This window comes from Oncorhynchus nerka, linkage group LG4, assembly GCF_034236695.1.
Source record: "Oncorhynchus nerka isolate Pitt River linkage group LG4, Oner_Uvic_2.0, whole genome shotgun sequence".
Classification (NCBI taxonomy): domain Eukaryota; kingdom Metazoa; phylum Chordata; class Actinopteri; order Salmoniformes; family Salmonidae; genus Oncorhynchus; species Oncorhynchus nerka.
This window is the reverse complement of record NC_088399.1, coordinates 18,097,220-18,123,683: the sequence shown is the minus strand read 5'-3', so window position 1 is coordinate 18,123,683 and position 26,464 is coordinate 18,097,220. Positions and strand designations below refer to the sequence as shown.

General features: G+C 42.0%; 1 protein-coding gene across 1 annotated transcript in view; it reads left to right on the top strand.

Moving 5' to 3' along the window:
- The window catches only part of setx (senataxin), a 65,856-nt gene extending 39,488 nt beyond the window's left edge, over positions 1 to 26,368 (top strand). The window contains 14 exon segments of the mRNA XM_029648404.2: positions 3,329 to 3,552; positions 3,767 to 3,919; positions 4,147 to 4,294; positions 4,472 to 4,573; positions 4,669 to 4,781; positions 5,127 to 5,198; positions 6,881 to 7,030; positions 10,142 to 10,249; positions 11,768 to 11,952; positions 21,764 to 21,856; positions 22,534 to 22,689; positions 23,330 to 23,425; positions 23,599 to 23,686; positions 23,778 to 26,368. Of these exon segments, the coding sequence (XP_029504264.2) occupies positions 3,329 to 3,552; positions 3,767 to 3,919; positions 4,147 to 4,294; positions 4,472 to 4,573; positions 4,669 to 4,781; positions 5,127 to 5,198; positions 6,881 to 7,030; positions 10,142 to 10,249; positions 11,768 to 11,952; positions 21,764 to 21,856; positions 22,534 to 22,689; positions 23,330 to 23,425; positions 23,599 to 23,686; positions 23,778 to 24,485 (2,396 nt within the window). The 3' untranslated portion in view covers positions 24,486 to 26,368.
- The last annotated feature ends 96 nt before the right edge of the window (positions 26,369 to 26,464 follow it).

Here is a 26,464-nt window from a genome sequence, read left to right as displayed (position 1 = left end):
GTTGGTAGAACTGAAAAAGCGTGTGCGCGCAAGGAGGCCTACAAACCTCACTCAGTTATTCTAGCTCTGTCAGGAGGAATGGGCCAAAATTCACCCAACTTATTGTGGGAAGCTTGTGAAAGGCTACCCAAAACATTTGGGCCATCTGAAGTTAAACAATTTTAAAGGCAATGCTAGCAAATACTAATTGAGTATGTCAACTTCTGACCCACTGGGAATGTGATGAAAGAAATAAAAGCTGAAATAAATCATTCTCTCTACTATTTTTCTGACAGTTCACATTCTTAAAATTAAGTGGGGATCCTAACTGACCTAAAACAGGGCATTTTTACTAGGATTAAATGTCAGAAATGGTGAAAAACTGAGTTTAAATGTATTTGGCTAAGGTGTATATAAACTTCCGACTTCAACTGTAGCTATGCAGCGACGCTCCCCATCCAACATGACAGAGCTTGAGGGTGTGCCAAGCTTATAGCATTTATTAAAATCGATTTCATTTTACCCTTTACCCAAGAAGACTTAAGGCTGTTATAATTTCCGAATCTGCTTCAACAAATAATTGAGTAAAGGGTCTGAATACTTATGTATTTCCGTTTTTTTATTTGTAATAAATTTAAACATTTCTAAACCTGTTTCTTCTTTATCATTATGGGCTTTTGTGTGTAGAATGATGAGGAATAAACATTTGAATCCTTTTTTGAATATGTGGAAAAAGTCAAAAGGGTCTGAATACTTTCCGTGTGTGTATACAGTACCAGTCAAATGTTAGAACAAACCTACTCATTCAAGGGTTTTTCTTTATTTTACAATTTTCTACATTGTAGAATAGTAGTGAAGACACCAAAGCTATGAAATAACACACATGGAATCATGTAATAACCAAAAAAGTGTTTATTCTTCAAAGTAGCCACCCTTTGCTTTGGTCTAATGCCCATTGCTTGTGTTGCCCATTGCTCGTGTTTCCTTCCGTAATGGTTTCTTTGCAGCAATTCGACCCATGAAGGCCTGATTTCACGCAGTTTCCTCAGAACAGTTGTTGATGTCTGTTACTTGAACTCTAGTATTTATTTGGGCTGCAATTTCTGAGGCTGGTAACTCTCTAATGAACTTATCCTCTGCAGCAGAGGTAACGCTGTGTCTTCCTTTCCTGTGACGGTCCTCATGACAACCAGTTTCTTCATAGTGCTTGTTAGTTTTTGCAACTGCACTTGAAGATATTTTCCGCATTGACTGACTTAAAATAAAGATGGACTGTTTCTCTTTGCTTATTTGAGACTATTTGGTAAAATACTTGTTCTTTTACCAAATAGGGCTAAAACAACTGATTGGCTCAAATAAATTAAAAAGGAAAGAAATTTCACAAATTAACTTTTAACAAGGCACACCTGTTAATTTAAATGCATTCTAGGTGACTACCTCATGAAGCTGGTTGAGAGAATGTAAAGGTTACTACATGATTCGATATGTTCTTTCATAGTTTTCATGTCTTAACTATTATTCTACAATGTAGAAAGTTGTAAAAATATAAAAACCCTTGAATGAGGTAGGTGTGTCCAAACTTTTGACTGACACAATTTGTGTGTGTATGAGAGCCATTTATCCATTCACTATAATGGGGATCCAGTTGATGACTAATAATGCCTTGATCTTCTGTGGCTTCATTTAGAGGGGCCAGTCATTTTACCCAGAGGGGTATACTACAAAGGAGAATCATTGTTAGCCAGCTAGCTTTCATAAGCAACCGCAAATAACTATTGATTTGATGGTTCCTTAAAAAAGCTAAACTTGGATGTCTTTATGTACGTTAAATCAATTAGACCATGCCCATATAAAATCAAAGTTTGTCACGTGCGCCGAATACAACAGGTGTACCTTACAGTGAAATGCTTACTTACAGGCTCTAACCAATAGTGAAAAAAAGGTATTAGGTGAACAATGGTTAAGTAAAGAAAGAAAACAACAGTAAAAAGACGGGCTACATACAGTAGTGAGGCTATAAAAGTAGTGAGGCTACATACAGACACTGGTTAGTCAGGCTGATTGAGGTAGTATTTACATGTAGATATGGTGAAGTGACTATGCATATATGATGAGTAGCACTAGCGTAACTATTTTATATAAAGATATCAGAATATTTAGTAAAAGGCCTCCCGAGAGGTGCAGTGGTCTAAGGCAGTGCTAGCTGTGCCACTAGAGACCCAGGCTGGTTCGAGTCAGGATCTGTCGCAGCCTTCCGCGACCAGGGGAACCATGGGGCGGCGCACCATTGGCCCAGCGTCGTCCGTGTTAGGGAGGGTTTTTGCCGGCAGGGTTGTCTTTGTCCCATTGTGCTCTAGCGACTCCTGTGGCGGGCCAGGCGCATGCACGCTGACACGGTCGCCAGGTGTTCGGTGTTTCCTCTGACACATTGGTGTGGCTGGCTTCAGGGTTTAGCGGGCACTGGCTTGGTTTGGTCGTGTTTTGGAGGACGCACGCCTCTCGACCTTCGCCTCTCCCGAGTCCGTACGGGGGTTGCAGCGATAAGACGAGATTGTAACTACCAATTGGAAACCACGAAATTGGAGAGAGAAAGGGTAAACTTTTTTTAAGAGATCACCATTTTTTTAAATGTAGTAAACCTCAGCTGGCTGACTCCTTTTATCCAACTTTGTAGTATAGCCCTCTGGACCAGTTTTTGAAGGTAGTTTAGCAAGCCACTGCTAACTAACGGTAACTCTGAGACTTCCAGTCATTGCGCTGAATTCCTTCAACTGCACGCAGAGACATAAAAATGGTATCCATGACTTCATCTGACTGTACAAGTAGAAAAAGGGCTTAATTGCCAAAATCACTCACTATCCCTTTAGAGGATAGCTGATAAGTCATGTTTTTTAAAACTTCAGAGTTACCTTTGTCCATTCATCCTCATCATATATGCATATAAACTGGTTGGTTCAAACCCTGAATGCTGATTTTTGGCTGACAGCTGTGGTATATCAGGCCGTATACCACAGGTATTACAAAACCATTTCGTTTTACTGCTCTAATTTCATTTGTAACCAGTTTATAATTGCAATAAGGCACCTCGGGGGTTTGTGATATATCAACAATATACCACGGCTAAGGGCAGTGTCCAGGCACTCCACATTGCGCCTAAGAACATCACTTAGCCGTGCTCTATTGGCCATATACCACACCCCTCGGGTCTTATTGCTTAAGTATGCAATGTATTATTTTACTATATTTCATTACTTTTAATACAATACTGTGTTTTACTGTTAGTGTTGATTTAATTTTAAATGTACTTTATCCAATGCTGGATATGATGTATTTCTCTGCTGCCCTTCAGGCCAGTGCCCAACTCTGAACCTGATGATAAAGACCCTGGGGAATGTGAGGTTGGCGAACAAGCAGGCAGTGCGCTGTGATGTGGTGGGCTCCCTGGTCAGCACCATGAGGGAGTTCAGGGCAATCTGTCTGCTCAATGGCAGCTCTATGTGCAAGCCCCTCCTGGCCCCACATGTCTCCTACTTCCAACCTGGCCCGGAGGTCATCCCCAGCCTCAACCTGCCTGTAAGAAACCGTTTGAGTATGGAGTGTTTAGGGTTTTAAAAGGAAAGTTATTCCTTTGTGGAACTATTGGATAACCAAGTACTGAAGATTTGTGACTTTACTTTTAAGTCCGACATGACCAATTGTTTTTGTTTAATTTGAGGTGGCCCTTACATGTGTAAAAATGGCCTTGTATAGATGTAAACAGTATGTCTGTATGATGCGTTTGGCCCAGGATTACAACCTAGACCAGGTGAGGGCGGTGAGAACCGGTTTGTCCGTCATCAGGAACCAGCAACTCAACCCAAAAATCTGCCTGATACACGGACCCCCAGGAACGGGAAAGAGCAAAACCATCGTGGGTATACTGCAAAAGCTGTTCTCTGAGGTATGCTGTTTGCCTTGTTTCTGGACACTGTGTTTTGTTGTTCAATCCTGGGCTAAGGTCATTAAACACAAGACATTTTCAAAAACCAAAATGAACTTTTCTTTTGCTCTCGTGTTCTTTAGTGTTTATTTTTATTTCCTATTGAATAACCTTGGCTTAAGGGCATTGTGAAATTCTAACTTTCATACAATTCCCTGTGTTCCCCTCATTCTCATAACCATATCCAGGGAGTACAGAGCATGACTCCTCCAGTAAACAGGCATTCTGAACCCCGCCGCATGAGGGTCCTCCTGTGTGCCCCGTCCAACGCCGCCATCGACAACCTGATGAAGAAGATTATCCCGCTCTTCAAGGAGAAGTGCAGGAACATCCAGGGTACGCTACCTCAACTATGGAAATCCTCATGAATTGGGAAACTGAAATAGATTAATGAAATATGCCAATTTGGAAAAATGTTAATGGGTAAATGTTAAAAGGCAATTCAACCACAAATGATTGTTTCACGGAACTGATATGGTGAAGTTGACATTGTCCTGGATGGCTTTCTTTAAGGTAACTGTGGGGACATCAATCTGGTGAGGCTTGGGAACGAAAGGACAATCTCCAAGAATTTAAAACCTTTTAGCCTGGACAGTCAGGTGAAAAACAAAACACGTGAGTCTGGAGAGCGTGCGCGGGCACAAGTATGCACACGCCTTCCTCAAATCACCTCAATAAAAAACATGTGTTTTGTCCCTTTTCACCTGCAGAAAGGGCCCAGATGTCACAGGACTCAGACATCCACCGGCGCAGAGCGCAGCTGGACGAGAACATAGACAAGATCTCCAAGATATTGCCAAAACTGCAAAAGAAAGAGGAAATGGTACATGCATGCTTCACCCAGCAGAGGCTACCAGAAGGCTGGCCACACCTACAGTTACCCAAATCTCCTGTTCTACTCTGGGCTCTTAATTTAATTATGGGCCTCTGTTCAGATGCGTTTACACTCGACATGGGTTCAATTCCAGCCCACTGCCCTTTGACTCACCCTCTTTCAATCTCCCCTATCTTTCCAACACTTTACTATCTCTTCAATTAGAAATTGCAAAAGGAGTGGGATTGCCCCACTCCTTAAAATACCTTTAAAAATATGATGGAATGGCATGTTTTTAAATTGTTCTGCTTTTCATGATTTCTCTTCCTGTGTCTTCCATTGGCTGGTGTGTAGTACCATGAGCTGGCAGCACAGAAGTCCAGAATGCTCCAAGAGAGAGAGACACTCAGCCTCCAACTCAAAAAGGTAAGGCCCTCAATCACATGACCATTATATACACTACATGTCAAAAGATTTAGAACACTTACTCATTCAATGGTTTTTGTTTATGATTCTCTACATTGTAGAATAATAGTGAAGATATCAACACTATGAAATAACACATATGGAATCATGTAGTAACCAAAAAAGTGTTAAATCAAAATATATTTAAGTTTCTTCAAATAGCCACCGTTTGCCTTGATGACAGCTTTGCACACTCTTGGCTTTCTCAACCAGATTCAGGAGGTAGTCACCTGAAATGCATTTCAGGTGTGCCTTAATTTGTTCAATTTCTTTCTTTAATGTGTTTGAGGCAATCAGTTGTGTTGTGACAAGGTAGGGGGGTATACAAAAGACAGTTCAATTTGGTAAAAGACCAAGTCCAAATTATGGAAGGAACATCTGAAATAAGCCAAGTTGAATGACAGTCCTTTAATACAGGAAGGTCAATCAATGTGGAACATTTCAAGAACTTTTAAAGTTTCTTGAAGTGAAGTTGCAGAAACTGTCAAGCGCTATGATGAAACTGGCTCTCATGAGCACCGCCACAGGAATGGAAGACCCAGAGTTCCTCTGCTGCAGAGGATAAGTTCATTAAAGTTACCAGCCTTAGAAATTGCAGGTTAAAGGAATGCTACAGAGTTCAAGTAACAGACACATCTCAACATCAACTGTTCAGAGGAGACTGCGTGAATCAGGCCTTCATGGTCGAATTGCTGCAAGGAAACCACGATTGAAGGACACCAATAAGAGACTTGCCTAGGCCAAGAAACATGTGCCGTGGACATTAGACCGGTGGGAATTTGTCCTTTGTTCTAGAGTCCAAATTGGAGATTATTGGTTCCAACCGCTGTGTCTGTGAGATGCGGTGTGGGTGAATGGATGGTCTCCGCATGTCTATTTCCCACCGTAAAGCATGGAGGAGGTTATTTAGAATTCATGACACACTTAACCAGCATGGCTACCAAAGCATTCTGAAGCAATACGCCATCCCATCTGGTTTGCGCAACGTGGGTCTATCGTTTTGTTTTTCAACAGGACAATAACCCAACACACCTCCAGGCTGTCTAAGGGCTATTTGACCAAGGAGAGCTGACCTGGCCTCCACAATCCCCCGACCTCAACGAAAGTGACATTGTTTGGGCTGAGTCGGTCCGCAGAGTTAAAGAAAAACAGCCAAGTGCTCAGCATATGTGGGAACTCCTTCAAGACTTTTGGAAAAGCATTCCAGGTGAAACTGGTTGAGAGAATGCCAAGTGTGTAAAGCTGTCATCAAGGCGAAGGGTGGCTACTTTGAAGGTTCATCTAAAAATATATATTTAATTTTTTTGTTTCCTACATGGTCTAGTGTTATTTCATAGTTTTGATGTCGTCTATTATTCTACAATGTAGAAAATAGTAAAAATAAAGAAAAACCCTTGAATGAGTAGGTGTTCTAAATTTGACCGGTAGTGTACATGAATGACCTTAGCAACGTTGTCATGTGTATAAGGGCTCATTAGAGGAGTTATTATTCAGGATGGATTAAAGAAAGGAGAAAAACCGCTTTGATGGGAAAGACTTCGAATTAGAAATGCTTCTTTCTCTCATAACCCTCATGCTTTCTCTTCCCTCTTTCTGTCGAACCCGTTCTCTACATTTTTCTCTCTTCTTCCTCCCACTATCAGTCTCGCATTAGGAAGCAGGAAACCCAGGCCCAGGTACTGCAAGATGCCCATGTGGTCTGCTGCACCTTGAGCACCAGCGGCAGCACCATCCTGGAGTCGGCGTTCCGGCGCCTGGGACACAAACCCTTTAGCTGCGTCATCGTGGACGAGGTCAGATTTTGGAGCCGCATTTCAATAGTTGTTCCATCTACCAAAGTGGTCCTGGAGACTCACGGTGTGCAAGCACACTAGGCTGCTGCAGCACCCATAACTCACATTGGTGCCACAAATGAAAAGCAGAAATAAATTGTGCCGTTTTTGGACATTGATTAGTGATTGTCAAGGACTCGCACACAGACATGCCAAAATATGTGTGGAGGCTACAAAAGAACTTCATAGGCTATTTATCTGATTATGGGGTTTGAAAAACACGAGGTACAAAATAATTTGCTAGATCTTAAAGCGGCAGTTTTACGTAATTATTCAGACCTTTTATTATGAGACTTGAAATTGAGCTTAGGTGCATACGGTTTCCATTGATCATCCTTGATGTTTCTACAACTTGGAGTCCACTTGTGGTAAATTCAATTGATTGGACATGATTTGGAAAGGCAAACAACTATCTATATTAAAGGTCGACCGATTAATCGGAATGGCCGATTTTAATTAGGGCCGGTTTCAAGTTTTCATAACAATCAGAAATTGGTATTTTTGGACACCGATTTAAAAAAACTTTTTTTTAAACTTAACACCTTTATTTAACTTGGCAAGTCAGTTAAGAACAAATTCTTATTTTCAATGACAGCCTAGGAACAGTGGGTTAACTGCCTTGTTCAGGGGCAGAACGACAGATTTTTACCTTGTCAGCTCGGGGAATTTTTACCTTGTCAGCTCAATCTTGCAAACTTACGGTTAACTAGGCCAACGCTCTAACCACCTGCCTCACGAGGAGACCGCCTGTTACGCGAATGCAGTAAGAAGCCAAGGTAAGCTGCTAGCTAGCATTAAACTTATCTTATAAAAAAACAATCAATCAATCATAATCACTAGTTAACTACACATGGTTGATGATATTACTAGTTTATCTAGCTTGTCCTGCATTGCATATAATCGATGCGGTGCACATTCGCGAAAAAGGACTGTCGTTGCTCCAACGTGTACCTAACCATAAACATCAACGCCTTTCTTAAAATCAATACACAGAAGTACATATATTTAAACCTGCATATTTAGCTAAAAGAAATCCAGTTTAGCAGGCAATATTAACCAGGTGAAATTGTCACTTCTCTTGCGTTCATTGCACACAGTCGGGGTATATGCAACAGTTTGGGCCGCCTGGCTGGTTGCGAACTAATTTGCCAGAATTTTACGTAATTATGACATTACATTGAAGGTTGTGCAATGTAACAGCAATATTTAGACTTATGGATGCCACCCGTTAGATAAAATATGTAACTTCTGTATTTCACTGAAAGAATAAACGTTTTGTTTTCGAAATGTTAGTTTCCGGATTCGACCATATTAATGACCTAAGGCTCGTATTTCTGTGTGTTATAATTAAGTCTATGATTTGATAGAGCTTTCTGACTGAGCGGTGGTAGGCACCACCAGGCTCGTAAGCATTCATCCAAACAGCACTTTCGTGCGTTTTGCCAGCAGCTCCTCGCTGTGCTTCAAACGACGTGTTCCTGGTTCGAGCCCAGGTAGGAGCGAGTAGATGGACGGAAGCTATACTGTTACACTGGCAATACTAAAGTGCCTATAAGAACATCCAATAGTCAAAGGTATATGGAATACAAATGGTAAAGAGAGAAATGGTCCTATAATAACTACAACCTAAAACTTCTTACCTGGGAATATTGCAGACTCATGTTTAAAGGAACCACCAGCTTTCATATGTTCTCATGTTCTGAGCAAGGAACTTAAACGTTAGCTTTCTTACATGGCACATATTGCATTCTTACTTCTCCAACAGTTTGTTTTTGCATTATTTAACCAAATTGAACATGTTTCTTTATTTGAGGCTAAATTGATTTTATTGATGTATTATATTAAGTTAAAATAAGTGTTTGTTCAGTATTGTTGTAATTGTCATTATTACAAATAATTTTTAAAAATGGCCGATTAATCGGTATCGGCTTTTTTTGGGGGGGTCCTCCAATAATCGGTATCGGCATTGAAAAATCATAATCGGTCTACCCCTAATTTATATAAGGTCCAACAGATGACAGTGCATGTCGGAGCATAAACCAAGCCATGAGGTCAAAGGAATTGTCTGTAGAGCTCCGAGACAGGATTGTGTCGATGCATAGATCTGGGGAAGGGTAGCAAAAAAATCCTGCAGCATTGAAGGTCCCTAAGAACACAATGGCCTCATCATTCTTAACTGGAAGATGTTTGGAACCACCAAGACTCTTCCTAGAGCTGGCCGTCCAGCCAAACTGAGCAGTCGGGGGAGAAGGGCCTTAGTCAGGGAGGTGACCAAGAACCTGAATCTCAGACCATGAGAAACATTGAAGAAGAAGCCAAGATTGTGGTCTTTGGCCTGAATGCCAAGTGTCACGTCTGGAGGAAACATCATGCTGTGGAGATGTTTTTTGGTGCAGGGACTGGGAGACGTGTCAGGATTGTGGGAAAGATGAACAGAGAAAAGTACAGAGATCCCTGATTTATAAACCTCATCCAGAGCTCTCAGGACCTCGGACTGGGGCAAAGGTTCACCTTCCAACAGGACAACGACCCTAAGCACACAGCCAAGACAAATCAGGAGTGGCTTCTGGACACAGTCTCTGAATGTCCTTGAGTGGCCCAGCCAGATCCCGGACTTGAACCCGAATCCAATATCTCTGGAGGGGCCATGAAAATAGCTGTGCAGACCCTTCACATGCAACCTGACCGAGCTTGAGAGGATCTGCGGAGAAGAATGGGAGAAACTCTCCAAATACAGGTGTGCCAAGCTTGTAGCGTCATACCTAAGAATACTAGGCTGTAATTGCTGCCAAAGGTGCTTCAACTGATTAAAGGGTCTGAATACTTATGTAAATGTGATATTTCAGTTTATAATTTAAAACATTTGCAAAAGATCTACCTGTTTTGTCATTGATGTGTGTAGATTGAGGCGGGGAAAAACGCTTCCAAACAATTTTAGAGTAAGGATGTAATGTAGCAATGTGGGAAAAAGTCAAGTGGTCTGAATATTTATTGAATGCACTATATGAAAACACCTTCACACTGCCTCAGTATGAATGTGAGAAACCAAGAACATTTCGTTGTGTGCTGCAGGCAGGGCAGGCCACCGAGACGGAGACTCTCATCCCTTTGCTCTACCATTGCAACGCCCTCATCCTGGTGGGAGACCCCCATCAACTGCCCCCTACGGTTATCTCCCAGGTACTGCAGCTCACTGTCACTACCTGAAAATACACCTGCAAGATTCTTATTTTACTTGGCAAGTCAGTTAAGAACAAATTCTTATTTACAATGACGGCCTACTGGGGAACAGTGGGTTAACTGCCTTGTTCTGGGGCAGAAGGACAGATTTTTACCTTGTCAGTCGTTACTGGCCCAACGCTCTGACCACTAGGCTACCTGCCGCCCCTTTTCTTACTCATGTGAGTCTTTCAACACTTCTCAGGTCAATGATTCTGACTAACAATGAAACAGAAACTGTATTTTCATTGTGTTCCCCTGGCTGCTTGTTTCTCCCCATATAGATATCCATTACCAGTCAAAAGTTTGGACACCTACTCATTCAAGGGTTTTTCTTTATTTTTTACCCATTTCTACATTGTAGAAAAATAGTGAAGACATCAAAACTATGACATAACACATGGAATCATGTAGTAACCAAAAAAGTGTTAAACAAATCCAAATATATTTTATATTTGCAGTACTTCAATGTAACCACCCTTTTCCTTGACAGCTTTGCTTTCACTCAGCCAGCTTCATGAGGTTGTCACCTGGAATGCTTTTCCAACAGTCTTGAAGGAGTTCCCACATGATGAGCACCTGTTGGCTGCTTTACCTTCATTCTGCGGTCCAACTCAACCCAAACCATCTGAATTGGATTGAGGCCAGGTCATCTTATGCAAAACTCCATCGCTCTCCTTCTTGGTCACATAGTGATTTTCTTTGCAGCAATTTGACCATGAAGGCCTGACTTACGAAGTCTCCTCTGAACAGTTGATTGTTACTTGAACTCTGAAGCATTTATTTAGTCTTCAATTTCTGAGGCTGGTAACTTTAATGAACTCATCCTCTGCAGCAGAAGTAACTCTGGGTCTTCCTTTCCTGTGGTGGTCCTCATGAGAGCCAGTTTCTTCATCAGTGCTTGATGGTTTTTGCAAGTGTGCTTGAAAACGTGCAACTTTTTGGAAATTGTCCGTGTTGACTGACCCTCATGTCTTAAAGTGATGATGGAATGTCATTTCTCTTTGCTTATTTGAGCTGTTCTTACCATCATATGGACTTGGTCTTTTACCAAATGGGGATATCTTCTGTATACCACCCCTACCTTGTCACAACACTGATTGGCTCAAACGCATTAAGAAGGAAAGAAATTCCACAAATTAACTTTTAACAAGGCACACCTGTTAATTGAAATGCATACCTCGTGAATTTGGTTGAGAGAAGACCAAGAGTGCTAAGCTGTCGTCATGGCAAAGGGTGGCTAATTGAAATAATCCCAAATATATTTTGATTGAAAACTTTTGGTTACTGCATGATTCCATATGTGTTATTTCATAGTTTTGATGTCTTCACTATTATTCTACAATGTAGAAAATAGTAAAAATAAAGAAATCCTCCAATGAGTAGGTGTGTCAACTTTTGACTGGTACTGTACATTAAAAGGTTTAGAGTTAGGTAGATTAAGTGTTGCATTTAAATGTGTGATTTTTCTTCTGTCAGAAAGCGAAGGAGTTGAAGTACGGCCAGTCCCTGATGGCTCGGCTGGTGAAGAACCTGGATCGCTACTGTAAGGAGAACAAGAAGCCCAGCCCTGTAGTCTTCCTTAGCTGCCAGTACCGCATGCACCCCGAAATCTGCGAGTTCCCCTCCAAGCACATCTACTGCAAGGCCCTTAAAACTGACAGGTAGGTTCCCTGCCTGCCCACGCCTTCAAGACACATGGACTTGATTCAGTAGGAATGAATTGTCTAGTTATGGTTTTCATGTTCCTAAAGCTGGAGAGATTGTGAGCAAATATTTAATTACAACTTAATGCACCTAACATTGAACACAATTTGTTTGAGTGTAGTGGTGTGCACAGTGCTGCATTATTAATGGCGACTGTTCCTATTTTTGAAGATTTTTTTTTTTTAATGTTAATGCTATGGAGGTTTCCAAACACTTTCTTTATTTTATTTCTAGTTTTGTCTCGCTTTTGAGAAACCTACCCCAGCCGCAATTCACTTAGTCATTGTGCAGTATCAGGGCATGCAAAATACATTTTTGAAACTGACATACGGTATAGTGATGTAGGTCTTTAATGTTGTACACATATAGTGGCTTGTGAAAGTATTCACCCCCTTGGCAATTTTTCTATTTTGTTGCCTTACTACCTGGAATTAAATTAGATTTTTTTTGTATCATTTGATTTACTCAACATGCCTACCACTTTGGTAGAAATAAGACAAAAAAAACAGAACTTGAGCGTGCATAACTAATCAACACTTTGTAGAGCCACCTTTTGCAGCAATTACAGCTGCAAGTCTCTTGGGGTATGTCTCTGTACGCTTGGCACATCTAGCCACTGGGATTTTTGTCCATTCTTCAAGGCAAAACTGCTCCAGCTCCTTTAACCTGTTGCTCCTACCCTCTACTTTTTTGAACATTTTTGTTAAAAATCGCGCAACATTTCAGCGCCCTGCTACTCATGCCAGGAATATAGTACGTTCATATGGTTAGAATGTGTGGATAGGAAACACTCGGACGTTTTTAAAACTGGTTAAATCACGACTGTGGCTATAACAGAATATATCGGAAAGCGCAGGAAAACCTGATCACAGAAAATGGAAATAAATATCCTTGCGCCACTTCCAGCAATTGTTCACAGTGAGCCGAATTAGATAAGACCGAGCATTCAACTCCCACAGCATCCCCATGTTGTCTAGAGTCTTGTGAATTGAATCATCTTTGATTCTTGGTTGAACCGAAACAGGGGAACCACTTACCTCCAGTCTCCGCCCAGATCATTCTGGAAGAGCTCTCTCGTGAAATTTTTTCCAAGACGACAGCGAATGATTTTTACATCGCCTCCTGATGATTTTTATCGCTTATTAACGTTTACTAATACCTAAAGTAGCATTACAAACGTATTTCGAAGTGTTTTGTGAAAGTTTATCGTCTACTTTTTGAATTTAAAAAAATGACGTTACGTTGTGAAATCGCTGTTTTTTTCGTTTATCACACAGTCTACATATAACGATATCTTGGCTTTATATGGCCCGATTTAATCGAAATAAAGACCCAATAGTGTTTATGGGACATCTAGGAGTGCCAACAAAGAAGATGGTGAAAGGTAATGACTGTTTTCTATTTTATTGTGCGGTTTGTGTAACGCCGAAATGCTAATTATTTTGTTTACGTCCCCTGCTGTGCTTTTGTGTTGTAGTGTATTGGTGCATGCTATCAGATAATAGCTTCTCATGCTGTCGCCGAAAAGCATTTTAAAAATCTGACTTGTTGCCTGGATTCACAACGAGTGTAGCTTTAATTCGATACCCTGCATGTGTATTTTAATGAACTTTTGAGTTTTAACTAATACTATTAGCATTTAGCGTAGCACATTTGCATTTCCAGAGCTCTAGTTGGGACGCAAGCGTCCCGAGTAGAGGGAAGAGGTTAACCTCTTGATTCTAGCCATCCCGGATCCGGGATCGTGAATACAGCCTCAAGCTCATTACCATAACGCAACGTTAACTATTCATGAAAATCGCAAATGAAATTAAATAAATATATTTGCTCTCAAGCTTAGCCTTTTGTTAACAACACTGTCATCTCAGATTTTCAAAATATGCTTTTGAACCATAGCTAAACAAGCATTTGTGTAAGAGTATTGATAGCCTAGCATAGCATTTAGCCTAGCATTCAGCATGCAACATTTTCACAAAAACAAGAAAAGCATTCAAATAAAATCACAGATGCTGTTCTTGGGTAATGAGAGGTGTTGGGTTTGCACCAGACATAGCGTTTTCCTTAATAGCCAAAAAGCTCAATTTTAGTCTCATCTGACCAGAGTACATTCTTCCATATGTTTGGGGAGTTTCCCCACATGCCTTTTGGCTAACACCAAATGTTTTTTTTTACACTCTTCTGTAAATCACAGCTCTGTGGAGTGTACGGCTTAAAGTGGTCCTATGGACAGATCCTCCAGTCTCCACTGTGGGGCTTTGCAGCTCCTTCAGGGTTATCTTTGGTCTCTTTGTTGCCTCTGATTAATGCCCTCCTTCCCTGGTCTGTGAGTTTTGGTGGGCGGCCCTCGCTTGGCAGGTTTGTGGCGCCATATTCTTTCCCTTTTTAATGGTGCTCCGTAGGATGTTCAGTTTGCAAAAAAAAAAAAATTAAGAACCTATCCCTGATCTGTACTTGTCCACATCTTTGTCCCTGACCTGTTTGGAGAGTTCCTTGGTCTTCATAGTGCCGCTTGCTTGGTGTTGCAGACTCTGGGGCCTTTCAGAACGTGTGTATATATACTGAGATCATGTGACACGTAGATTGCACACAGGTGGACTTTATTTAACTAATTATGTGACTTAAGGTTATTGGTTGTGGCAGATCTTATTTAGGGGCTTCTTAGCTAAATTGGTGAATACATATGTATCACCACTTTTCAGTTGACGTTAACCTGTTTATCCACTTGTCCTTCAGACAAGGTGACTGAAAATGTTGTTTGATGCAAGAAACCACTTAACAAAATAAATGCATTATTATTCCAATAGCCTTATTACAGAGAATCAGACAAATTATGCTACCCTCTGCCTATTGGCTACTTAACTTATTCAAGCCTGTCTCAAAACACAACACTGCCCCTTCAAGACAAAAATGTTCTTTACTTGACTTGCTTTTCAAATAGCTCTTGGAGGAAGCAATCACTCCCCTATTGCTGCCTACAAATTATCTATAACTGGGATAGTAACTCACTAACTAGCAAAGGATATGAAAAAAATTTGCACACATGGCTACATGCAGCTCTGGCTTTGATCTCAAAACAAAATCTCCTCACGACTGCTCATGCTGTAAACACCGTCCAGTTCAACATAAATGGCACAGATCCATATATGACAATGGTCTTTTTGCATAGTGGCCTATCGCAGCTCTGATTTGGTTATGCCGCTCAGGTCTGTGAGTACCGGCTGAGTTAGAATTGCAATAGAATCCTACACTGAATTCGGCCTACAACAAAATCTCCTGCATAGTTATTTTTTGTTTCAGTATGTTGCTTTGAAAGTGGCTAATATTATGTATATACCCCAACCAGAAGCCATGGATTACAGGCAACATCCACACTGAGCTAAATAGTGGAGCTGCCGCTTTCAAGGAGCGGGACTCTAACCCGGAAGCTTATAAAAAATCCCCCTATTCCCCCCTCCGAACCATCAAACAGGCAAAGCGTCAAAACAGGACTAGGAACTGTCACGGTGCTGACTTTTGCCCAATGCCTGCAGCAAAAGCCTCTACCCCGTCCTCTGGCTGGGCAGAGTACTTTGGGACTTTAGTTACTTCAGTGTAACAAGGGCCTTGCCGTGCAGCCCTACCAACCTTCCTATGTATTCGTAATGGCCCTTCGCGTGAGTTGGGTTTGTTCCTTCTTTCACGTTGTCACTCACTTATTTTCCGGTCTAGTATGAGGCCTTGGATAGATATACTCCTATTTAAATATTCTTAAGCGTTATGGATTCCTCCTATATTTCCTTACCCTCAAGTTATCTTTACCTATGTATATATCAATACCTAATAACAACTCCTAGTAGTTATGCTCGTCAGCTAGTAGTCACTCGGAAACTAGTATTGGTATATGTTTTGACTTTCTTAAAAATATATTATTGTCCACACAATGAAATATTCTTTAGTGCAATCACTTTAACCTATAACCAGGGTCACTTTCTGTTCAGTGAGAGTGTCAAAGGCGTTTGCTCTCCAGATCGTTAATCTGGCCTAGTTGTCAAAGTTTCATGCTTTTATTAAGTCACTCTGTTTTTTGTCTTATACACATCATTACAATTCAATGGTTATACAGTTTCTCAATACAACAATAATGCTCAATCAATCCTCAATGCTTTAAGCTATGCCAGATAATATTGCAAAACTTTAAATGTGTTTAACACTTCTAACAGTATTGACTAAGTAGCAAAAATAGTTCAATTACCTTAAATGCTCAGCCCCTTGGTCACTTTCCCGTAATCGGTATTCTCGCAGCTATGACGCTAGATTCCGAATTCCAGTATCTTAATACACTTACAACTCTGTGTATGGACTCAATATATTGTAACTGGTATTTTGCTGTTTCCTTGTATTGCCAATCACATCTGTACCTGATGTCTCACTGAGTGACCGCCACTTCGTCTGTATTCAAGAGGTGTTTAGACCTCTGTTTTTCGTAGACTCAGTCTCGGGGTCACCAAATTCAACCAAGTATATTCAGATAGTGATCCAATAAGTACTTAGGCAAAGTAATCCAATTCTCTATTGTTCTATTCTAACAGAGTATAGTGCAATAGTAAATTTACCTGTGATGATCCTCCATATGAAGTCTGTCTCACATGTTAACGAGGATCATGCTGTCTTATGATCTCTGTTCTCTTTATATATCTTTTTAAAGGGGAAGTTCCCACTGGTGCTGTAGACCTACGTAATCTTAGGCCTGTGTGTTAAACGGAAGCTTCCTATTATTACCATTTAAGGTCATGCACTACTGACTCTCACATTGCTGCTTCCGTGTTACTGTTGGCTGATTCTACTCAATCATACCAGCTGGTTGATTCTACCAGATGTCTATGATAGGTATCTCCTCTGCTTCCCCCCGTTGTCCAGTTTCTGCAGGTGTCCATGGTTCCATGAGTTCCCGTGAATGCCCTGTGTTGTCCCCATTGCTTGATGTAGTGGGCAGATTCTTTTCATCTCTTGTCACAGAATGAATCGTACTACACCGTCTCCAACGCTCGTCGGATGTGGCAGGGCTTGCAAACTATTAGATTACAAAGGGCAGCACAGCTGTGAGCTGCCCAGTGACCCGAGCCTACCAGACGAGCTAACTAACTTCTATGCTCACTTCGAGGCAAGAAACACTGAAACATGCATGTGAGCATGAGCTGTTCCGCACGACTGTGTGATCACGTTCTCCGCAGCCTACATGAGTGAAACCTTTAAACAGGTCAACATTCACAAGGCCGCAGGGCCAGACAGATTACCAGGACGTGTACTCCTAGCATACTCTGACCAACTGGCAAGTGTTTTCACTGATATTTTCAAACTCTCCCTGTCCGAGTCTGTAATACCAACATGTATCAAGCAGACCACCATAGTCCCTGTGCCCAAGAACGCTAAGGTAACCTGCCTAAATGACCACCGACCTGTAGCACTCACGTCTGTAGCCATGAAGTGCTTTGAAAGGCTGGTCATGGCTCACAACACCATTATCCCAGAAACCCTAGACCCACTCCAATTTGCATACCGCCCCAACAGACCCACAGATGATGCAATCTCTATTGCACTCCTCACTGCCCTTTCACACCTGGGCAAAAGGAACACCTACGTGAGAATGCTGTTCATTGACAACAGCTCAGCGTTCAACACCATAGTCCCTTCAAAGCTCATCAACAAGCTAAGGACCCTGGACTAAACACCTTCCTCTGCAACTGGATCCTGGGCTTCCTGACGGGCTGCCCCCATGTGGTAAGGGTAGGTAACAATCACATCCGCCACGCTGATCCTCAACACGGGCCCCCCCAGGGATGTGTGCTCAGCCCCCTCCTGTACTCCCGGTTCACTCATGACTGCACGGCCAGGGAATGACTCGCACACTATCATCAAGTTGGCCGCGTCCACGTCACAAACTAACATGGTCCAAACACACCAAGACAGTCGTGAACAGGATATGACACAACCTATTCCCCATCAGGAGACTGAAAAGATTTGGCATGGGTCCTCTGATCCTCCAAAAGGTTCAACAGGTGCATCGCCACCTGGTATGGCTGCTGCTCGGCCTCCGACCGCAAGGCACTAAATAGGGTGGCGCGAATGGCGCAGTACATCACCGGGGCCAAGCTTCCTGCCGTCCAGGACTTCTATACCAGGCAGTGTCAGAGGAAGGCCCTAAAAATTGTCATACTCCAGCCACCCCAGTCATAGACTTATCTCTGCTTCCGCATGGCAAGCAGTGCCGGAGTGCCAAGTCCGAGGCTTCTTAACAGCTTCTACCACCAAGCCATAAGACTCCTGAACATCTAATCAAATGACTACCCAGAATATTTGCATTGCCCTTTTAAGCTGCTGCTACTCTCTTATCTATGCATAGTCAGTCTAATAACTCTAACTACATGTACACTACCGTTAAGTTGGGGGTCACTTAGAAATGTCCTTGTTTTTGAAAGAAAGCACATTTTGTCCATTTAAAATAACATAAAATTAGGCCAGCATCCCGGAGTCGCCTCTTCACTGTTGACGTTGAGACTGGTGTTTTGCGGGTACTATTAATAAAGCTGCCAGTTGAGGTGTCTGTTTCTCAAACTAGAGACTAATGTACTTGTCCTCTTGCTCAGTTGTGCACGGGGCCTCCCACTCTTTCTATTCTGGTTCGATCCAGTTTGTGCTGTTCTGTGAAGGGAGTAGTACACAGCGTTGTACGAGATCCTCAGTTTATTGGCAATTTTTCACATGGCATAGCCTTCATTTCTCAGAACAAGACTGATGAGTTTCAGAAGAAAGTTAATTTGTTTCTGGCCATTTTGAGCCTGCAATCGATGCTCCAGATATTCAACAAGTCTAAAGAAGGCCAGTTTTATTGCTTCTTTAATATCAGCACAGCAGTTTTCAGCTGTGCTCACATAATTGCAAAAGGGTTTTCTAAAGATCAATTGGCCTTTTTAAAATGATCAACTTGGATTAGCTAACACGATGTGCCATTGGAACACAGGAGTGATGGTTGCTGATAATGGGCCTCTGTACACTTATGTAGATTTTCCAATAAAAACCAGCCGTTTTCAGATACTATAGTCATTTACAACATTAACAATGTCTACACTGTATTTCTGATCAATTTTATATTTTAATGGAAGCAAATTTGTAATTTTACCTTTATTTTACTAGGCAAGTCAGTTAAGAACAAATTCTTATTTTCATTGACTGCCTAGGAACAGTGGGTTAACTGCCTGTTCAGGGGCAGAACGACAGATTTGTACCTTGTCAGCTCGGGGATTCGAACTTGCAACCTTTCGGTTACTAGTCCAACGCTCTAACCACTAGGCTACCCTGCCGCCCCAAATGTGCTTTCCTTTGAAAAACAAGAACATTTCTAAGCGACCTCAACTTATGAACAGTAGTGTACATATTACCTCGACTAACCTGGACCCCTCTGTATATAGCCTCGCTATTGTTATTTTACTGCTGCTCTTAACTTTTTTTTGGGGGGGGGGGTGTATTGCTGCGTTGTTGAAGGGCTTGTAAATAAGCATTTCACTGAGGTGACAAAAAATATTTGATTTGATATTGTGTTGATTTTATCACAATTGCCACATTAAAGGGAAACGTTGATCGTGTTAACAGGGAGAACTCTAGAGTTACGTCGAAGTTCAATCTCGTGCTGCTTTCCGTGGGCTGATATTTCTAATGCGCAGCAGTCCCAGGGAGCTGCGCAGCAATGTCGGGGATATTGTACGACTGAGCGCGGCTTAGAGGGAACATTGATTATGTTGCGGAGAAAGTTCAGAATGACCAACAGTACAAGTCAAAAGTTCAGACACCTAATTTCAAGGGCTTTCCTTTATTTGTATTTTGTTCTACGTTGTAGCTTAAACCTCTTAAAGCTAGGGGGCAGAATTTTCACTTTTGGATAAATAGTGTGCCCAATTTCAACTTCCTGCTACTCATGCCAAGAATATAAGATATGCATATTATTCATAGATTTGGATAGAAAACACTGAAGTTTCTAAAACGGTTTGAATCATGTCTGTGAGTATAACAGAACTTATGTAGCAGGCAAAACTCCGAGGACTAACTGTTCAGAATTTTTTTTTTTTCATTTCTTTTTTTCATCTCTCTTCCCTATATTGTCTTTGCCATTGGAAATTTAATAGAAATATACTTTCAGTTCCTACATCTTCCACACGATGTCGCCAGTGTTTGGAATATGGCTGAGGTTATTTCTTTGTCTTAGCAGGAAGTAGGCCAACTCAAAACGGGGGACCCTTTTGTGAGTTGCACAAGACGTGATGAGTTTTTTTATTTTCGTTCATGCATTGAATACAGATTACCCCGTCTACAATTTGATCGATTATTAACGTTTAAAAATACCTACCGTTGTATTACAAAAGTAGTTTGAAATATTTTGGCAAAGTTTATAGGCAACTTTTGAAATATTTTGTAGTGACGTTGTGTTTTTCTAAGCTGTTTTTTTATGGATCAAGCGGGCTTTATAAATGGCCATTTTCGATATATATGGACGGAATTAATCGTATAAAAGGACCAATTGTGATGTTTATGGGACACATTGGAGTGCCAACAAAAGAAGCTCGTCAAAGGTAATGCATATTTTATATTTTATTTCAGCGTTTTGTGTAGCGCCTGCTACGCTAGCCCTTTTGTTTACTACTGGTGCAGATGGGTGCATGCTATCAGATAATAGCTTCTTATGCTTTCGCCGAAAAGCATTTTTAAAATCTGACATGTTGGCTGGATTCACAACGAGTGTAGTTTTAATTGAGTATCTTACATGTGTGATTTAATGAAAGTTTGATTTTTATATCATTTTATTTGAATCTGGCGCTCTGCATTTCCCCTGGCAATTGGCCAGTTGAGACGCTAGCGTCTCCCTATCCTCAAGAGGTTTTAATAGTTAAGACATCAAATCTATGAAATAACACATGGAATCATATAGTAACCAAAAAAAGCGTTAAACAAATCCAAATGTATTTTACTTAGATTCTTTCCTGTAGCGGTCCTCATGAGCTGGTTTCATCATAGCACTTGATGGTTTTTGCGACTGCACTAGAAGAAACCTTTCAGAGTTCTGTATACCACCTTTACCTTGTCACAGCACAATTGACTGGCTCAAACGCAATAAAGAAAGAAATTCTACAAATTCATAAGGCACACCTGTTAATTTAAATTCTAGGTGATTACCTCATGAAGCTGGTTGAGAGAATTCCAAGTGTGCAAAGCTGTCAAGGCAAAGGGTGGCTTCATATTTTGTTTAACACTTTTTTTTTTTTGTCACTGCATTCCATATGTGTTATTTCATAGTCTTCACTATTATTCTATATTGTAGAAAATCGTTTTTTTAAATGTAAACTCTGGCATGAGTAGGTGTCAACTTTTGACTGGTGCTGTACATCACAATACTGAGAGCATGTCAGTTTCTATAAGGATGTATTTGGGTCTTTGATCTTTTAATGTCCTTTGCGTGCCCTGATACTGCACAACAAGAAATGAGGGTGTGAATTGCGGGAATTCTCCTTTTTAAGCGTTTAACATTGCATGTGAAACATTTTTTTATTTATCCTTGATTTAACTAGGCAAGTCAGTTAAGAACAAGTTCTTATTTACAATGATGGCCTACCGGGGAACAGTAGGTTAACTGCCTTGTTCGGTGACAGAAGGACAGAGTTTTACTTTGTCTGTAACCTTTCGGTTACTGACCCAACGCTTTAACCACTAGGCTATCATTTGTGTCTGTGTTCCTGTCTTCAGTGAGACTGCAGAGAGGAGGGGGAACTTTGGATGGCCTCTCCTGCCCTACCGTGTGTTTGACGTGACCGACGGTCAGGAGGTCAAGGAGGGAGCGTAAGAAATGCTCTGGATCAAGTTCCTATGACTTCTCCCATTTAATGAATTCTACTGTAGGCTTCATGTTAAAGGGATAGTTCAGTGACTTTGCATGATTTAGACATTTGGTTTCTTATCTCCAACATTCTAGGGCACATAATCATTCCATGGAGGGCAGTGTGTTTGGTTTTTCCTTTCAATTAAGCCCTAGACGACCAGGTGTGTGGAGTTCCTTAACTAATTGGTGACCTTAATTAATCAAGTACAAAGGAGGAGTGAAAACCCAGACACTCGGCCCTCCATGGAATAAGTTTGACACATTTGATCTAGGACCTTCAAACTCAACTCTGGACCTTGAAGCCAGTTCCACTGCTTGTTTTCATTATTCCCCTGTAATCAGAGACCTATTTAGACCTGCCGTACCAGGTGGGTGCAATTCATTCTCAGGTAGAACAGAAAACCAGCAGGCTCCGGACCTCGTAGGGTAAGAGTTGAATACCCCTGGTCTAGGGACAGGGAGTGGCTGCGATCCACACTTTGATTTTGTTAAACTAGCCACGGCCAACAATTGTTAACCATTTTTGGTCCAATTCCCAACCTCTTGCTGAACAATCCCTTTAATGACATTGCGAAAAAGTGCTTGTGACTGAATACATGTTGAATGACTGTTTGATTGCCGTCTGGCTGGTCACCAGGTCGTTCAGCAACCTGAAAGAGGTGCAGCTGGTAGTGTGCCTGCTGAGGCTGATGGCTGAGAAGCAGCAGGTCAAGGTGGGGGTCATCACGCCGTACAATGCCCAGAAGGACCGCATCAACCGCGAGATGGCCAAGGTGGTCAACAAGAACCTCACGTGAGTCAGGTGCTGCACCATAAATGCGCATTCTCATTGGGGTTAGTAGATTGCCAGGGTCCGTTCGCACTGCTGGTGTAAAAAGAAACCATTTGCCAGAAAAGGAATCCATTTCAGTAGTCTTGCTTGCAGAATCATTAGAGCCAAAATAAATGGCTTCCTTTCTGCTGTAGTTGTTCCCTGCTAGCAGTGTGAAGGGACTCTAGAAAGACCAAAAGAAATGGCTTCCTTTCTGCTGTAGTTGTTCCCTGCTAGCAGTGTGAAGGGACTCTAGAAAGACCAAAAGAAATGGCTTCCTTTCTGCTGTAGTTGTTCCCTGCTAGCAGTGTGAAGGGACTCTAGAAAGACCAAAAGAAATGGCTTCCTTTCTGCTGTAGTTGTTCCCTGCTAGCAGTGTGAAGGGACTCTAGAAAGACCAAAAGAAATGGCTTCCTTTCTGCTGTAGTTGTTCCCTGCTAGCAGTGTGAAGGGACTCTAGAAAGACCAAAATAAATGGCTTCCTTTCTGCTGTAGTTGTTCCCTGCTAGCAGTGTGAAGGGACTCTAGAAAGACCAAGAAATGGCTTCCTTTCTGCTGTAGCTGTTCCCCGCTAGCAGTGTGAAGGGACTCTAGAAAGACCAAAATAAAAATTGTATTCCAGGGTGGACGTTGACACTGTGGAAGGCTTCCAGGGCCGAGAGATGGACTGTGTCATTGTCTCCTGCGTCAGGGCGAGCCACGAGCAGGGCGGCATTGGGTGAGTGTACAAGCTTTCCTGGTAAGGTCATGTGACCAGGCCGTGTACTTGGTAATGATATAACAAATTGGATTTATGTAGCGCTTTACGTAAAGTAGTATTCATACTACAAGTACTGTGCTTACCTGGGGTATGGGTATAGTTTCTGATCTATGGTGGACCCCCCCCCCCAGATTCCTGGGGAATCGCCAGAGGTTGAATGTGACCATCACCCGGGCCAAGTTTAGCCTGTTCATTCTGGGCCATCTACGGACACTCCAGGTAATTGGCTCCACCTCCTGTATCTGTATGGAGGCCTGTGTCTGGTTGCATTTCCTTTTCCAGCCTCGTGTTGATTGTGTGTCTGTCCTAGGAAAACCAAGACTGGGGTGCGCTCATCAAGGATGCTGCGACACGAGACGTCATTATATCAACGAATGAGATGACCTTCAAGACGGATGCCAGGAAGATCTTCAAAAAGGAGCTGACCAGGAGCTCGTCTTACCCCCTCAGAGAACCAGGCCCTCCCTCTGCTGCCCCCTGTCCCATCGCCGATCCCCCCAGGCCTGCTCCCTTCCAGCTACGCCGCTCTTCTGAGCCAGCCCTGTTCGCCCAGGGCAGGGACTCCCCCCAGCAGCCCTGGTCGGCATCCCCTCCCCAGGACGCTGACAGGCCCAGAGACCCCCGTCTGGTAGTCCAGACACTCCAGCATAGACCAGACTGGAATCCGCGAGCTGAAAGAATCAGGCTCCCACAAGCCGAGATCAGAAGAGACCCACGAGCTGAGAGGGATCCACGAGGATGCAACAGCCCAGAACAGCGTCACCCAACTGAGTACCAAAACCAGAGATGGGCTGTCAGGGAGAGGGACAGAGAGCAACACCGTTCACCAATCACCGCGCCATACCCAGGAGATGGAGTCAACAGACCACCGAGGGACCCCAGTCAGAGAGACTATAATCGCTACAGTGCTACAGCCTTCAACCACCACACACACACTCACCCCCGGAAACGAGACCCAGACCCCCGATGGATCCCTCCCACCCACTCCAAGAGGGGGAGAGAGAGGACTGACCACTGACTCTGTTTTGGTTTGTTTTTTTATTGGTGTGCTTTCTGATAAATTCAGGGAATGGGAACGAGAGTGGAAGGGCAAGAGATTACGCAGAGTAGTTTGGTTGTCGAACAGTCAGTCAAAAACATCACTGTTCACCATCTCAAGCAGTAATATGATGCTGTTGTATCATTTACAAGTCAGTTAATTTTATTTCTGTAATAAATGTAATTGTTTTTGTAATACGCTGTTTAATGACTGTTATGGCTGGAGTATGTGGGTTGGCCACTGGCCTCTCTGTAAAAAAACTGCCCTTTGTTTGGACAGTGGGGGCGGGGCCTTTTGAAAGGGCACTTGTACTATAACACTGGTACTTGTGTGTTTCCAGTTTATTACTGAGAGATGTAACCAGGGTAATGCACTGTGCCTGTGACTTTTATTCATTTTCTTTTTTTGGTTCACAATTTTATAATTTTCTAATCTCATTTTCTTACGTGCTCTGCATTTGTATAGAAATGTTCTGGACTTCATAAAAGCGCAAAGACTAATGTCACTGGTGCTCAATGTTTGATACCTGGTTATTTATTAGTAGTATAGCCCACTTAACAGAATGGCTGTTACATTACAATTTTAAGTACACACTATTTCCGCTTATAGCATATATTAAGTGCAAAAGTATATCTCGTCAGCCATAGTTATTTGACTATAGGCAATTATTTTAGTTTTATTTTGCTTTTAAAGTGTCGTCCTTGTTTAGCACCAGGATGCTGATTAACTGAGGCAATTAAGGTTACATTTTGTGATTGGAATGGGCCTGGTTGTTACATTAAGCATCTTTCTAGAATTTGTAACATGGACCCATACGTAGTCTAAGTGAGCGCTGTAGCTGGAGGACCCATACGTAGTCTAAGTGAGCGCTGTAGCTGGAGGACCCATACGTAGTCTAAGTGAGCGCTGTAGCTGGAGAATGTGGGACAGATTTTGTATTTCTAAATAGGGAGACATGTTGTACAGTAGTTAAATGCCATTTTATGCCCCGGAGAAGCTTTGACATCTCTGGTCACTTTCTTCTGCTGGTTTGTCTGTACGGTATTGGATGCACTTTTATTTGTTGTATCACACTGTGCATTTACACAAGCTCGTTTTCACACACACACACACACACACACACACACACAACTCTATCAACAAAAGTCATTTTAGGTTACCTTTCTTGTGGACAGAGACGAGGTTATATGTATTATTCACCACTGTTGGACTTCAGTCCAGCTACCTCTTCAAATGTTGGAACCAAAGACTTCCTGTGACTCTCAGCAACTGCAGTGAAGTATACATGGCTTTATTCCTTCTGCGTGTCACCTGTCACGATACTGTCCAGTGTTTAGAAGGTAATGGTTCAAATCATTTCTTCTTCATTTCAATGCAATATAGTTTCTGGGAGAAATAGTTTTTCTAAGACCTGTGCCCCAAAAGAACCACAGTGCCAGTTTAAACCAAATCAAGTATGTAGATCTTTTTTTAAGTTGATAAATGAATCATCTTATTTGAACTTGAACAATTGTTTACATTTAATTTTAATCTGCAAAATTATTTAATTTGTTTGCAATTGGTGCTTGTTCACCTGGGGCATGTTCAACAGGACTCATTGTTTTGGAACGTTCAGAAAGAAACATGCATCTCTGACATGCAGAATAAGGAGTCGCGTCGGCTCTACTTGTGGAATCTATCTGCATCTTTCGAGAACGTTTTCGTACTGAATATGGCCTTGTATATTATTGTTCACCAAACCAATCAGCTGATTCAGTCTCTAAAGTGTTAGGGAAACTAAATTGACCATGTTCAACATTGTATGCTTTGTTTTTCTGAACCACTGCTAAAATAGTGGTCAAATAAAAATGTGCATTTTGTTATAGGCATCTTTCACTTTACACACTTTACACAGGTAGATGGTACAACTCTCATCATACCACAATCCTTTCACCAGTTCTGATCGGCATAGGTACAAC